The following is a 14,733-nucleotide window of genomic DNA, read 5'->3' as shown; positions in this document are numbered from 1 at the left end:
AAAAAAAAAACAAGTCTCCAAGAGGTTTAAAAAATCGCCAGATTAAGCTACAAAATTGGCAGCACTGCGGACCACAATTACGAATTATCCAATAATCCAGACAAACTTGTTCTGGGTGGGGACAGGTGTTGTGTTACAACATGGTTAATGCATGGTATCAATAAAACTGTTCTTAAAGCGTGATCATTTTAAACCTAAAAAAAATACAACAGCAATCTTTTTTTATTTTTTTTTAATTTTTTTTAGCTTTTCCATTGAAGTTTTGTTTATTGTAGATGTATGAAAACCTTTGAGAAAAATGTCAAAGCAACTGCATTCAAGAAACCCGGAATAAACCAAACTAAACTAAACCGTGGGACTGGCAAACATATTTTTACGTCAACTCTGAAAAAAATAATTTAACACTGAAAATAACACAATTAAATGTCTTCCCAATATGAGAAATTAAAATATTTTGCAGAACGTACTTCTGGTTACTTATATACCAATTTGTGACATATGGCAAGACGTACAATGCAGTTATAAAAATAAAAAAAGTAACAGAAAAAATTAAAAATTAAAAAGCTGCTACTGACATTGATGCCATCATCAACATATACCTTCTGTAGTTTCTAGAACGCAACACAAATCTAAAGAAAACAATTATCAAAGGGAAAAATTCCATATAAACTCAATACAATCAAAGCAATAAATATATATATATATGGAATGTTGTCTGTCTATCTGTGTTGTACCCCGTCTTCCGGCCGAATGGAGCTGGGATAAGCTCCAGCACTCCCCGCAACCCCGAAAGGGACAAACGGTAGGTAATGGATGGATTTACAAAGGAGTGCTGTTATCTCTTTTGGGCCAGAATATTTCCTCAAGCGACTTTTATTTTCTCCAATAGGATTGCCGTGTTGGAGATATTTCAGCCAATCACATCCAAGGGGCGGGCCTTACGAGGTATCATACCCAGCTTGCTTTTGACAACAAGACCCACCAGAAAAACACTCCAACATCTTTTTTTGACGTCTTTTTGCTGACTTCTTTATTTGCTGACAAAACGCCTTAAGGTAAAAATTGTTATCATTGTCGTTGCTTGGTGTTTATCTTGTAAGCGTGGCAATCACAACAAAGGACGTCGTCAACAACCGTCGAGGTTTACATTTTATATCTTGTTTTCACCTTCATTTGACGACATTTTGCAATAACAGACCCTAACATCATCTTCATGATTTGTCAGTTCAAGTTACGACACAAAAGTTACAAAATGAGTGCTATTTCAGTCTTAACTCGTGAGCACAGCGCTGCGTTTACGTAAATACAGCTACATTACGTGTTTTATTCACATTGACGTTTCAATTTTTGACTAAAACGTTTTAGTTGTCGCTTCTTTTGGTGTTCGCCAGACTTTCGGGTGGAGGATGGTAGCCGAGTACCAGCGCCCTCTGGTGGCGGTGAGCTGTATACTACTGTGGCATGCAGCAGGTGTTCTGTCCATGCCAGACCCTAGGACCAGAGAGGCTCTCATACAGCAGGAGGCCTCCCAGCAGACCGGGGGACAAGTGGTGCTGACGGACCTGGAGAAACTTCTAGACGCCCGGTTGTCTGAAATGAAACAAGAGGAAATGAGGAAGGTACATTTCCCTCCGTCGATGCACTTCTTCCAGGCTCGACAGTTCATCCGAAGCAGCCCCATTTTCAACCTGCTGCAGAAAATGCCCAAAGGTACACATTGATAATTCAATGAAAGTAATCAGTTGCTGATGCCCCAAAACACACGCTTATCATTAATGGTTCAGGTGGAGCGCTGCACGTGCACGACCTCGCTATGGGGGATCATGAATGGCTGGTGAAAAACGTGACGTATCGACCCAACTGTTACATGTGTGTCACTGACAAACGCTCGATCCGTTTTATCTTCTCGTCGGGGAGGCCTGAACCTTTACAACATTGTTCCGCATGGATGCTGCTGGAAAATCTCAGGAGAAAAATGGGCGACGTCACTGATCTGGACAACAGGTGAGCTATAAACTATACAAGAGAATTAGTTCTTTATAGACATAATGATGCTCAATGTTGTGGGTCGAACTATTGGAAACACTCCTGCTTCCAGTTATAAGCATATTGTGACTTCTCTGACAGCGTTGATACTAATTGTTCATGCAACACATGAACTTTTACACAACACTATGATACCACTATTACTTTTTCCCATAATCAATCCGTTCCAGATCGAGAAATATGAACACGACACACATTTTATAAAGAACACTCTTAGTTTTACATGCAGAAAACAATATGAAATGCCTATAAATGATGAATGAAAAGGATAAATGGGCATTTAACATCACTTTAGCTTTAGTCAAAAGTGTCCCCGATTGATATTATAAAAAACAAGGATCGCCTGATACCGATTTGCTTCTAAAATCTCTGATACAGGCAGTCTTGTAGTGTGTTTACTTGTGTGTCCTCTAGTAAGCACAGAAGGTTGGTCTTATCTCGTACTTTAGTGAAGTCCTTTACAAAAGGCATAAAATGGTAGGCTATAGACTACTAGCAGCTATGCAACAGCTAATCAAACACAATAGCACTTATGCTAGACATACCTAATAAAACAATATTGCACTTTAAACACCACATTTGTTAATATAAACAAGTATCGAATACTTATAGTTGCATATTGCTTACAGATACAAAGTATTCAAGCCATAAACGTATTAGATTGTATCCAGTAATAAACGTGTCCGCATCATTCAATTTACTGCTCATGAGAGTCAAGCACTAATCTTAATAAATTATTTTGACTACTAAGTGTCGCCAAAAATACATTTTCACTTCCATTTAATTAAAGAGCCTAAGTCCATTCCTGGTAATAAATAGGTTAAGTTTGTTTTTCCTACCATTGTTCTGAGTAATTTCACTTGACCAAGCATTTTCTAACATTTAACTCTACAAAATAATACAAATTTGTGCTAAGATTTGTCTTAATATTGTTTGGTATTAATATCGGTATCGGCCAACACTCAAGGCTCCATCATCGGCATCATATCGGAAGTGAAGAAGTTGTATCAGGACTCTTGTTGGCAAAGGGTGCAGAGAGAAGAGCGGTAGCATGGATGTCGCCTTTGTACTTTGCTATGACTTCATTTTGTAATTCACTTGCTCTCATCTTCTTTATTAAAGTGCCCTCACATTAGGGCTGGGCGATATGGCCTTTTATTAATATCTCAATATTTGTAGGCCATGTCACGATACACGATATATATCTCGATATTTTGCCTTAGCCTTGAATGAACACTTGATGCATATAATCACAGCAGTATGATGATTCTATGTGTCTACATTAAAACATTCTTGTTCATACTTCATTAATATATGCTCATTTTAAACTTTCATGCAGAGAGGGAAATCACAACTAAGTCAATTTACCAAAACTGTATTCATTAAACCGTTATTAAGCAGTGGCACAAACATTCATGTACATTCCAAAACAGAAAGTGCAAGATTGTCAGAGATATTTTAAAACAAGCTATTAGTGCTTTTTTGAGCATGATGTCACTAATATGACATATCTAGGGCTACAACTAATTTGATAATCGATTAATCTGTCGATTATTACTTCGATTAATCGATTAATAATCGGATAAAAGAGACAAACTACATTTATATCCTTTCCAGTATTTTATTGAAAAAAAACCCCAGCATACTGGCACCATACTGGCACCATACTTATTGTGATTATTGTTTCTCAGCTGTTTGTAAATGTTGCAGTTTATAAATAAAGGTTTATAAAAATTAAAAAAAAGAGCCTCTGCGCATGCGCATAGCATAGATCCAACGAATCGATGACTAAATTAATCGCCAACTATTTTTATAATCGATTTTAATCGATTGAATCGATTAGTTGTTGCAGCCCTAGACATATCAAAACAACACTAAATTAAAGTGCACTTTTTGTACAGAATGCCACTACAATTGTTTAAAACAAATAAGGTGCACTTTTGTGCATGATGTCACACAAGATATTTCAATAACTGTCAAATAAAAATTAGCTGCATAATAGGTAGGTTCCTGCGGATGTTATCTCATTCTGTTGTTGATTATTTTTTTCATACGGTGTTGATGTGGAAATGGTTACTTTGGTTGCATTTTGTGGGTGTGGCACCGAACGGAGATGTTGACATGCGGAGTTTCAAGCACTCTTCATTCTCTAGTGCAGGGGTAGGGAACCTGTGGCTCTTTTGATGACTGCATCTGGCTCTCAAATAAATCTTAGCTGACATTGCTGAACATAATAAGTAATAAATAATTCCGCTGGTAATCACAGTGTTAAAAATAACGACTACAAAGCCATCAGCAAAACCTTGCAGCACCAGAAGTCACGTTAATGGTAAGAAGTATTTTATTTATTGTTGGTTACCTTCAGAATAACAATGTTATTAAAAAGAATAAGAGACTTATTATAATCCAAAAATGTTGGTCTTACTTAAAAATGCATGCATTTAGTTGTATTCAGTGTTAAAAAAAATATTACATGGCTCTCATGGAAATACATTTTAAAATATTTGGCTTTCATGGCTCTCACAGCCACAAAGGTTCCCGACCCCTGCTCTAGTGGGTGACTTTTCACATGATGCTACACATTAGCAGTGCTGCTACTTTTTGTAGCAACGCTTTTGCCGCATAATTGTTCAACATATTCCCGGTAGAAGCCAAACCACCGCCAGACGATGGACCCTGTGCTGTTTTTCTTGGGAATTAATTATTCTTCCTTCATTTGTTACCAGATTGACACCTTCTCTCTCTCGTATTACCACTCGCACAGCACCGCGAGCACCACAGCTAAACTTACCCATTCCGCTACCTCTCTGCTCGGCGAGGGCGTATGACGTTGCACGCGCGACAGTATGTGACGTATGTAAGAAGGTGCGCTTGTTTTATGTCTCTGTGAGAAGGAGAGACAAGAAAGAGTGAGAAAAGCCTGTAGTGTAATGCGCAGCTAAAAGCAACTGTGTGAGAACATATACTCGAATATCACAATATAGTCATTTTCTATATCGCACAGAGACAAACCCGCGATATATCGATATATCGCCCAGCCCTACCTCACATGCAACTTTTTGGGACTCTTGGTGCCTTATTTTGCAGTCATATTCAATAACAAACACACAATGACTGGGTGGTTCTTTGTCTGGGCACTCAATTCCACAAAATCTTTGGTGGTCAAGCTAAATACAATGTTTAGCTGTACGACAACCTACAGTATATGTAACATTTTCTTCAAAAACAAATCATATGAAAGTGGGCCGTACGAAAACTGAGGTACTGCTGTACTTTTTCCTCTTTATTTGCTGACATATGCATGAATTCGGCGTTTTTACCCCTTTCAGCATCCTGGCCAACCTGACCCTCTTCACCGATGGCAATCCCGCAGCTTTGTATCCCAACCAGGATGTGGTCTGGGAGAAGTTTGATCTAGCCTTCAATGCTGTGAGAGGTCTGATCACGTACGCTCCCGTCTTCAGAGACTATTACTACAACGGTCTCAAACAGTTCTACATGGACAACGTCATGTACGTGGAACTACGTGCTTTACTGCCTCAGGTAAACGCACGCACATTGACATGCTAACACCTTGACTTGTCATTTCCTCATCTACACATCTTGACTGCGCTCAGACATACGAGCTGGACGGCAGCACTCACGACTCGACGTGGGCTCTGAAAGCCTACCGTGACGTCACTAAGGACTTCATAGGCGACCACCCAGACTTCTTTGGAAGCAGATTCATCTTTATCGTTCCAAGGTGCTCTGAGCATTGAAGCTCAATAGCGAGACATGTACACCCGATGATTGATCACATGGTTTATGTTGCAGGAACATGGATGAATCTGCAATGAGGGGAGTTATGGAGTATGCCATGAAGCTGCAGAGAGACTTCCCAGATTTAATGGTTGGCTTTGACTTGGTGAGAACTGTACATTTTTTTATTCTATGGACACAAAGAATGCTGTATGTTAAAGGGGCCCTGTTAAAAAAAAAAAAACTTTTCTTACCTATTGGTACCTGCTGTTGTGTGTTTGGGATCTGCGTAAGTCCCAAAAATTGGAAATCAAACCATGGAGGCATGCGGAGATATTTATCAGAATCAGAATCAGAAATACTTTATTAATCCCAGAGGGGAAATTAAAATTTTCAGCACAAGCCCATTCAAGATCAGACAAACATTTCAGGGAGACAGAACAGGATCGCTGACGGGTCTGCCATCTTCCGGCGCCCCTTACAAAAAAGGTGAGATACAGGTAAACAATGGGGGGTCCCAGACTGAGGCCAAGGGAAAAAACAACTCATAGCCATAGCACACATCCCTCTTACATGTGTGTAAGAGGGAAGCATCAAACATCAAAGAAAACAAGGAACATTAAAGACAATAAAAGAGCAGAACTGATGCAACCAGCCACTTCTACATACAGCTATGAGTAAAAAGTAAAAGAAACATATACACTGTGATGGCCTCTGCGGTGTTCCATCGCCATTTACGGTATAAAACAATCTTGTCTTTGTTCATACTTCCTGGGGAACAGGCTGTCGGAAATTGGCCCCATTAGTGACGTTTTTGCCGTTGGTGACGTCAGCGAATTATCCATATATAGTAGACATTTTTCCAAAGTTCGACGCTGTAGTCAATAAGCGCCTTCCATTTCACTATCCTCTTGTTGTGGGGCAGACTGGCTCGTACATGCACATGCATCCTCCACTGTTGCCATTTTTAATACAAAGTAGCGCATAGAACAGGCCTGGGCATTTATTTTCACTCGGGGGGCCAGATTTAGAGAAAAAAATGTGTCTGGGGGCCGTTATATCTATTTTTAGGAACACTAACACAAAACCTCACAATACATTCCTGATTGAATGCTAAAAACGTTATGACAGACCGCCTTAAAAAACGGAATGGAATTTTACATTCTTTTACTGAATGAGACACCCAGAATGTACATTAAAATAAAGAATGTGGGATTTACAATATGAACTATGAAGGATAAAACACTGAATATTGACAACATATGAACGTCACACCCCCTCTCGATCGACATATTTTACAATCAAGCGAAACACAACAAAAACACAACAAACACAGCGAAATATGAACGTGTAGGGTAAAAAATAAAACCACCTACAATCTGATATATGTGATGGATCACTAAGCTTTAGAACTTTGTTGTAAAAATCTCCTTCCGCGTCTGTCCCTGACACCCGCATTTCAGGCTGGCCGCTCTGGAAACACTCTGTGGAAACGCTCCCCACCCACACTGCTTGGTGCCTCGTCTGAGTTGCTGTGACTTAGATTACCATAGTAACTAGTATATCATGCAAAAGCGCAGATTCCAACCATTTAACTACTTTGTATAGTTCAAGACTTACGGTAATTTGAAAACATCACTGCACATCATAATGGCAGCTACAGTTTCCATCTTAAAGATCTAAAAAACTTTTTTGGGAACGTCCGGCGGGCCAGATTGAAAAGCTTAACGGGCCGCATGCGGCGCCTTAATTTGCCCAGGTCTGGTGTAGAACCCACTTTGTCAGTAGACTTGCTATAGGTAACGCTAAAACCACAACAAAGATGGCGGGAGAGAAGAAGCTGTCCAAGCTTTCGAAGTGGAGCCACATAAATAAAACCGCGCATTCCTGAAGAGACGGCCAGAAAGTGGCTTGAAGATGAGTTGTAAAACATAATCTATGCAACATTTTGACAATAGAACCACCATTACATGTTATGTAGACCACAAGGAAGTGTTTTAAATGTAGAAAAAAAACATAATATAAAAAGTCACCACTAAGCTTTGTTGCCATTGTGATATAATACAGGAGGACACATACTGTCCATCCATCAATTTTCTATACTTTGTATATTGTCCTCATCGGGGTCACTTGTGCCGGAGTCGCACGGACAAAATATTATATCATGATCAATAAATTAAAGGAACATTTTTTTAAAAGGGCATAAAGTTAAAGTTAAAGTACCAATGATAGTCACACACACACTAGGTGTGGCAAAATTATTCTCTGCATTTGACCCATCACCCTTGATCACCCCCTGGGAGGTGAGGGGAGCAATGGGCAGCAGCGGTGGCCGCGCCCGGGAATCATTTTTGGTGATTCAACCCCCAATTCCAACCCTTAATGCTGAGTGCCAAGCAGGGTCCCATTTTTTATAAAAAATAATAATTTATCTTCCAAAAATCAAGTAAAAAAAACAAAAAACGATAATACTGTCAATGCATTTGCTTGCTATCAGATTAATATAAAACATTTGCAGCTTAATGGTACCTCTACGAACCAGGAACTAGTCAGCTAAGTAACAAATTGTATCTTGTTGCCCTAAAGTGCATATGTTTTGTGTGATACACAGGTAGGTCGTGAGGATAAAGGAAATCCACTTTGGTATTTCCGAGAGGCCTTATCATTGCCAGCAGAAAGGGGCGTGACACTTCCCTTCTTTTTCCACGCTGGAGAGACAAGTAAGAAAAGAACACTGTAAAGGATTAGAAAACTAAGACTACATTGATTCCATATCAAAGTGGAACTGCATTTTTTTTTTCTTTTTAGAATTTTGCTCATCATTCACAAATCTTATGTGAGACAAGGAACACTTGTCTTTGTCTTTTCTGTGCATTCTAAATCGCGAAAAACTGCTAGTAAGAGGCGCCTAACTGTGCAGATAATAGGCACTCTTAAAAACATACAAAAACCGCCAACATTGCTCCATTTACATGGCGTGACCAGCATAGAGCCAGGCTACATAGCCAAGCTATAGCGACATTGTTATTGTCGGAGTTAACACAAACAAACTACTTTTCTGGCGTCTTGCTCCTCACTCACAATACAATGCGATAGGACACCAATCTGTACTGACTGAGAAATAAGAACAAACATAACTACTACAAATGGACAACCAAGTTATCTGTAAAGTATTATGTTTTGTTTGTACCCAGCTCGCTTGATTGTGTACATAGTTGTGATACCAAGCACTATGTGATCCTTGTATCACAACCAATATCACAATGACTTACTCAATAAGACAGTTGTTCGTCCTGTCCAGCTGGCCTAGACCGTCTTCTATTGTTGATTTTGATTTTAATTGGAAAAAACATTGTACTTCTTTGTTAGAACAAACAATTCTTCATTTATTGTGATGCAGTCTCTCGGAGCAGTGTCCTTTTCGCCAGATAAACAAATCCTTTCCATAGAGGTAACACTGTGTGCCACTCAGTGCAGCAGAAGCACTCGGTTTCTATTTCGTTAAGTTTCACCCTCTCTTCTCCTGTAGAAAAGATAAGATAATTTGTCCCAAAATAGTCGTCATCGGTGTCTCTCACAAAGTCTGCCATGATTATTGGTAGCAAACACAGAACACGCTCTCAATGCAGTTGTTGTTGTTGATGGAAGTAGCATTTGTTGTTGTGTTTGTGCTTTGTAAAATCAGTGCCCCTTGGAAAGAAGTTCAGGACCGGTAATGCTTAAAATGATCCAAATACTGTAAATATTATCATGAATGTGCCTGTCACTACTGTACATTAAATATATACTTACATAATCTATATAAAAAGTTGTTGGCCGGGCTAAATTATGGCCATAAGCAATTTTTTTATTTATTTTTTACACTTTATGTGAAACGATTTTTATACTTTTAAATCAAACTTAAATTTAATTTGATTTTGATGATGTTTTGTACTAAAACAGATTCATTGAAAATAAACTATTCATCAATTAATTTAGATTTTTTGTTTACTGCAAAAACATTCTTTTAACATCAGTAAAACATTAATTGATCAACATAACAACAACTTAAACCGAAATTTCAACCCAGTGCCTACTACTATTCCACTATTCCACTGCGGCAAATGGACAAAATGGGTGCATTTTCTATTCTATTAATATCAGTGTGAAAGTAGGAAGTAGCTAGGAATAGGTTTGCGGTAAAATTTCCTAAGAAGCGCCCTGTCATTTAATAATTTATATCTCACATGCACTTCTTTACGCAAAACGAGGCCCACCGCGGATCGCGGGGCCTTACACAGTTTTGCTTTTTGAGTAGGGCGGCCCTGATTGTTAGAGGTTTTTTTTAGATTACTTTATAAGCGGAATAGGTCAAACCCCATTACCTGTTTTGTTAACCGCCTCATGCTAGCAGTTTTTAACTATTAAAAAACGCACAGAAAAGATCAACATTTTGTAGTCACACATAAGGATTGTGAATGATGGGCAAAATTTCTTAAAAATAAAATGGAGTTCCCCTTTAAAGTCTGTTTGTCCTGTATGCACTATAGATCTGGAGGGCACAGACGTTGACCAGAACCTGCTGGATGCTCTTTTGTTTAATACATCACGAATCGGCCATGGGTTTGCTCTGACTCGCCATCCATTGGCCCGAGATCTTTCTATGAAGAGAGGCGTGGCTGTGGAAGTATGTCCCATTTCCAACCAGGTACTCTCATGTCTCCGACTACAATGCATACTCACACACATCCAATAAGAGATCATTGGTTTTGAACTGCTTCGCATTAAATTGAGAGACTCTTCGAATATTTTAGATGTGTCAAAAGACAACTATAATATCTCGGGAAAACTCCGAACACAATAACAAACATATCCGTCTGACCCGTGACCCTAATGAGTACGAGCAGTACAGACAATGAATGAATGAATAATTAAACTCTTACAGGGTCAAACAAAACAGATTTTTTAGTATGGGTGTAATGTAAAGGCAGAATTTGAACCCTCCGGCACTGTCATTGGCTGGCTTTTCAGCGACAGATGTGAATTAAAGCAACACCGCTGGTTGGTCGTAACTCAAGTGTGTGTAGGCAAGTAACACTAAGCAAATAGGTGTTATCTACAGTAAGGTTCTGTTCGTCACCCCTATACTGTGGTCCTTGTGCAGGTTTTGAAGCTGGTAGAAGACCTGCGAAACCACCCAGCTGCGATGCTGATGGCCCAGAATCACCCAGTGGTCATAAGTTCTGACGATCCGGCCATGTTTGGTTCGTCCGGCCTCTCCTACGACTTTTACGAGGCTTTTGTGGGCTTCGGTGGGCAAAAGTCCAATGTGGGGACCCTCAAACAACTGGCCATCAACTCCATTCTGTGAGTTGTGATTTCCAGCCAAGTGTCTCATTCTGCTCTCTGACTCTGTCTCAATGCTTTGATTTCAGGTACAGCTCGTTGAGCCCAGAGCTGAAGAACAAAGCTCTGGACATGTGGCAGCGAAAATGGGACAAATTTGTTTCTGAGTGCTTTATCGAAACAACGCTGCGGTTATGACAATTTTTTTGCACTTATGCCACAATGCTTCCTCTAAAGACTCTTAATAGTGTTGCTGTGCCATGAGCAGGTAGGGAAGTTGTATGTTTGGTGCTACAGTATCCTGGACATTCATTGACACAGTTCACTGGTGGATGAAAGCTCTGTGACCTCACCAACTTTAAATGCTGCATACGTTCTTTTTTGCTAAAGTCTTAACATCAGATTAGTGACGTTACCAACATTTTTTGGGGGGGAGCTCATCTTCTCCGTGTTACATCTGAGTGTACACCATCTCTGTTTTTGTATGTTTATGTTCAGGGGAAACTCCGTTATCACTTCACAAATATAATTTAATAGTTTCAACCCGTTCTTTCACTAATGTTTACAAGATTCCGAGATGTTGCGATTGCGCCAATCAATCAATGCCTATGTATTTTGGGGCCTGTTCTCCCATTTGCATTAAGGTGTATTTTTAAAGCGCTTGAAGTTACACACATTTCTCTTATTCGTCCTCCCCATCCAGCCTGCGTACACGCCCACACTGGGTAATTTAGGCAAAGGTGCCTTAGTCAGGAATGAAGGTGGCTCATTATTAATAACATGCCATTTTTTTATTGGCTGTGAGAAAATCATCAAACAGGGAGTTTTACTGACACTTGAAATCCATGAAAAAGATAACACTTTACAGGCCTACTGAAATGATTTTTTTTTATTTAAACGGGGATAGCGGATCTATTCTATGTGTCATACTTGATCATTTCGCGATATTGCCATATTTTTGCTGAAAGGATTTAGTATAGAACGACGATAAAGATCGCAACTTTTGGTATCTGATTAAAAAAAAAGGCTTGCCCCTACCGGAAGTAGCGTGATGTAGTCAATTGAACATATACGCAAAGTTCCCTATTGCTTACAATGATGGCCGCCAGAAGTGAGAGAGATTCGGACCGAGAAAGCGACGATTTCCCCATTAATTTGAGCGAGGATGAAAGATTTGTGGATGAGGAAAGTGCAAGTGAAGGACTAGTGGGGAGTGGAAGCGATTCAGATAGGGAAGATACTGTGAGAGCCGGGGGTTACCTGATATTCAGCTGGAAATGACTAAAACAGTAAATAAACACAAGACATATATATACTCTATTAGCCACAACACAACCAGGCTTATATTTAATATGCCACAAATTGATCCCACATAATAACACCTAGGTGTTTGTTATGCTAGCTCCTAGCTACTAGCTCGAGCTAGTTATAGCTCGAGCGGTATATGGACGGGATCCTGTCCATAAAATCCGCCAATACAATTCAAACACCTGCACAACACACACACTCACTCAGCCCAAAGGACCGTTCACCTAACTAAAGGTTCATAAAGCTTATATATTTAACCAAAGTTACGTACGTGACATGCACGTACGGGCAAGCGATCAAATGTTTGGAAGCGCGCGGGTGGGACCTGATATTCAGCTGGGAATGACTACAACAGTAAATAAACACAAGACATATATATACTCTATTAGCCACAACACAACCAGGCTTTTATTTAATATGCCACAAATTAATCCCGCATAACAAACACCCAGGTGTTTGTTATGCTAGCTCCTAGCTACTAGCTCGAGCTAGTTATAGCAAGCGATCAAATGTTTGGAAGCGTACTCACGGTATCGCGTCTGCGTCTGTTAACGAAGTCAAAGTCCTCCTGGTAAGAGTCTCTGTTGTCCGAGTTCTTCGATCTTGACTGCATCTTTCGGGAATGTAAACAATGAAACACCGACTGTGTTGTGTTGCTGACTTCCCTCGCAAAATACTCCGCTTTCTTCTTTGCTTGCTCAGCTTCTTTCTCCATAATGCAATGAACAAATTGCAACAGATTCGCCAACACAGCTGTCCAGAATACTGTGGAATAATGAGATGAAAACAGAGCTATTTCGTATTGGCTTCAATGGGGAAGCCATACCTCTGTTAAACTGGCTACGTCACGCGCATACGTCATCCTCAAAGGCGTTTTGAACCGGAAGTGTGGCGGGAAATTTAAAATTGCACTTTATAAGTTAACCCGGCCGTATTGGCATGTCTTGCAATGCTAAGATTTCATCATTGATATATAAACTATCAGACTGCGTGGTCGGTAGTAGTGGGTTTCAGTAGGCCTTTAAATGTGAAAAGGTCGATTTAACCGTATCTGTGTCGCCATGGTGATGTGCTTTATATATGCAGGCGACAACAGCGTCTTCTTTCTGGCTAGATATACTGTAACTCCGTAGATTAAACGGATGTTAAGAGTTCTGTTTAGTACAAATGTTTGTGAAGCCGTGACGCATCAAAGGGTGTATTTGTGTGTGCATGCAAATCACAGCATGACAGCTGACAGTTTGGCATTAACTGTCAAAAAACACCCGAATCAGTTGATTATAATTGATAACATATTTCTGTTATTATGCTTGCGACATTCTTGTTGATCATATGTGTTTAGTAAAGCGATTGTTGAGCTGCTCCTCTGCCTTTTTATAGCGTTTGATAGATACTAATTCTATTAAATAGTCACATAGTTCAATGATCACGGTCCAGCTGAAATAGTTGTATGTATTAAACATATAACATGTCACCTCGCGTTTAATGCCGTGGTCGCCTCTCTCCACTTTTATCCTCATCTCACTAAATACCTCAATTGAAGCAATCAGAATATATTTGATAGTTTTCTGGAAGTTTCCTTTATTATTTTATTACATTGCAGCCTCAGAAGCGCGTAAGGAAAATAAGTATTTAAGTCAATGGGAGATTGGGAAGGCCTGATTTGACAGGAGACTCCTACATTTTTAAGGGCTGTTCCACCCAAAGTGCATATCTTGGATGAAAGCGCGCAGTGACAGACTTAAGTTTAGGGGGAGAATGCTACATAGCCAGAATCCACAAAAATGTGTGCACTTTTTTTTCGGGAAAGTAGGGCCATTTTTTCTAATCCCCTTCCATTTCCCTTTCACGTTTTGGCCTATCGTCGTCATTTTTGGCCACCACGAATCCTTAAATAGCGCTCAAAGTGACCCAGCATCCACTGTTTGTCGTGTAGACAAATCAGGAACAGCTGATCACCCCCTGCAGTACTGGAGGGGAACAGTAGCACCTGACACATTATGACTTTTCATTCAAACAAATCAGACGTATTTAAGTTTGTTCCGCACTTTGTTGAATGCTGGTGTAGTTGTGCCTTACAATGAGGGGATATATTGCCACTGTGTTTTTATGTGGGCGGATGTTTTTGAATGTCATTGTTGTCTAAGGTTTTTGGGGAAACATTTTTTTTTTAGTGTGGTTCCATGTAGTATTTGTGTGTGTACTTTGCTTGTATGTTTTAACATGTGAAAGTGTTGTATTTTAAATTTACATTTCTTAGTAATTTTGTCACATTGATTGTGGCATGTGTTAATAAATCGTAATTGTGTTTTC

At 39.6% G+C, this 14,733-nt stretch overlaps 1 protein-coding gene across 1 annotated transcript; it reads left to right on the top strand.

Annotated features, from left to right (window-relative positions):
• The first annotated feature begins 917 nt into the window (after positions 1–917).
• ada2a (adenosine deaminase 2a) lies at positions 918–14,732 on the top strand. Its single transcript, XM_062035442.1, has 10 exons — positions 918–1,055; positions 1,392–1,710; positions 1,785–2,004; positions 5,376–5,589; positions 5,664–5,791; positions 5,863–5,953; positions 8,399–8,507; positions 10,317–10,474; positions 10,931–11,133; positions 11,202–14,732. The coding sequence occupies exons 2-10, from the start codon at positions 1,407–1,409 to the stop codon at positions 11,308–11,310; spliced, it is 1,536 nt and encodes a 511-aa protein (XP_061891426.1). The 5' UTR covers positions 918–1,055; positions 1,392–1,406; the 3' UTR covers positions 11,311–14,732.
• The last annotated feature ends 1 nt before the right edge of the window (position 14,733 follows it).

This window comes from Entelurus aequoreus, linkage group LG24 (genome assembly GCF_033978785.1).
Source record: "Entelurus aequoreus isolate RoL-2023_Sb linkage group LG24, RoL_Eaeq_v1.1, whole genome shotgun sequence".
Classification (NCBI taxonomy): Eukaryota; Metazoa; Chordata; class Actinopteri; order Syngnathiformes; family Syngnathidae; genus Entelurus; species Entelurus aequoreus.
Note: the sequence above shows the minus strand (reverse complement) of the source record. Positions and strands in the feature narration are given on the sequence as shown.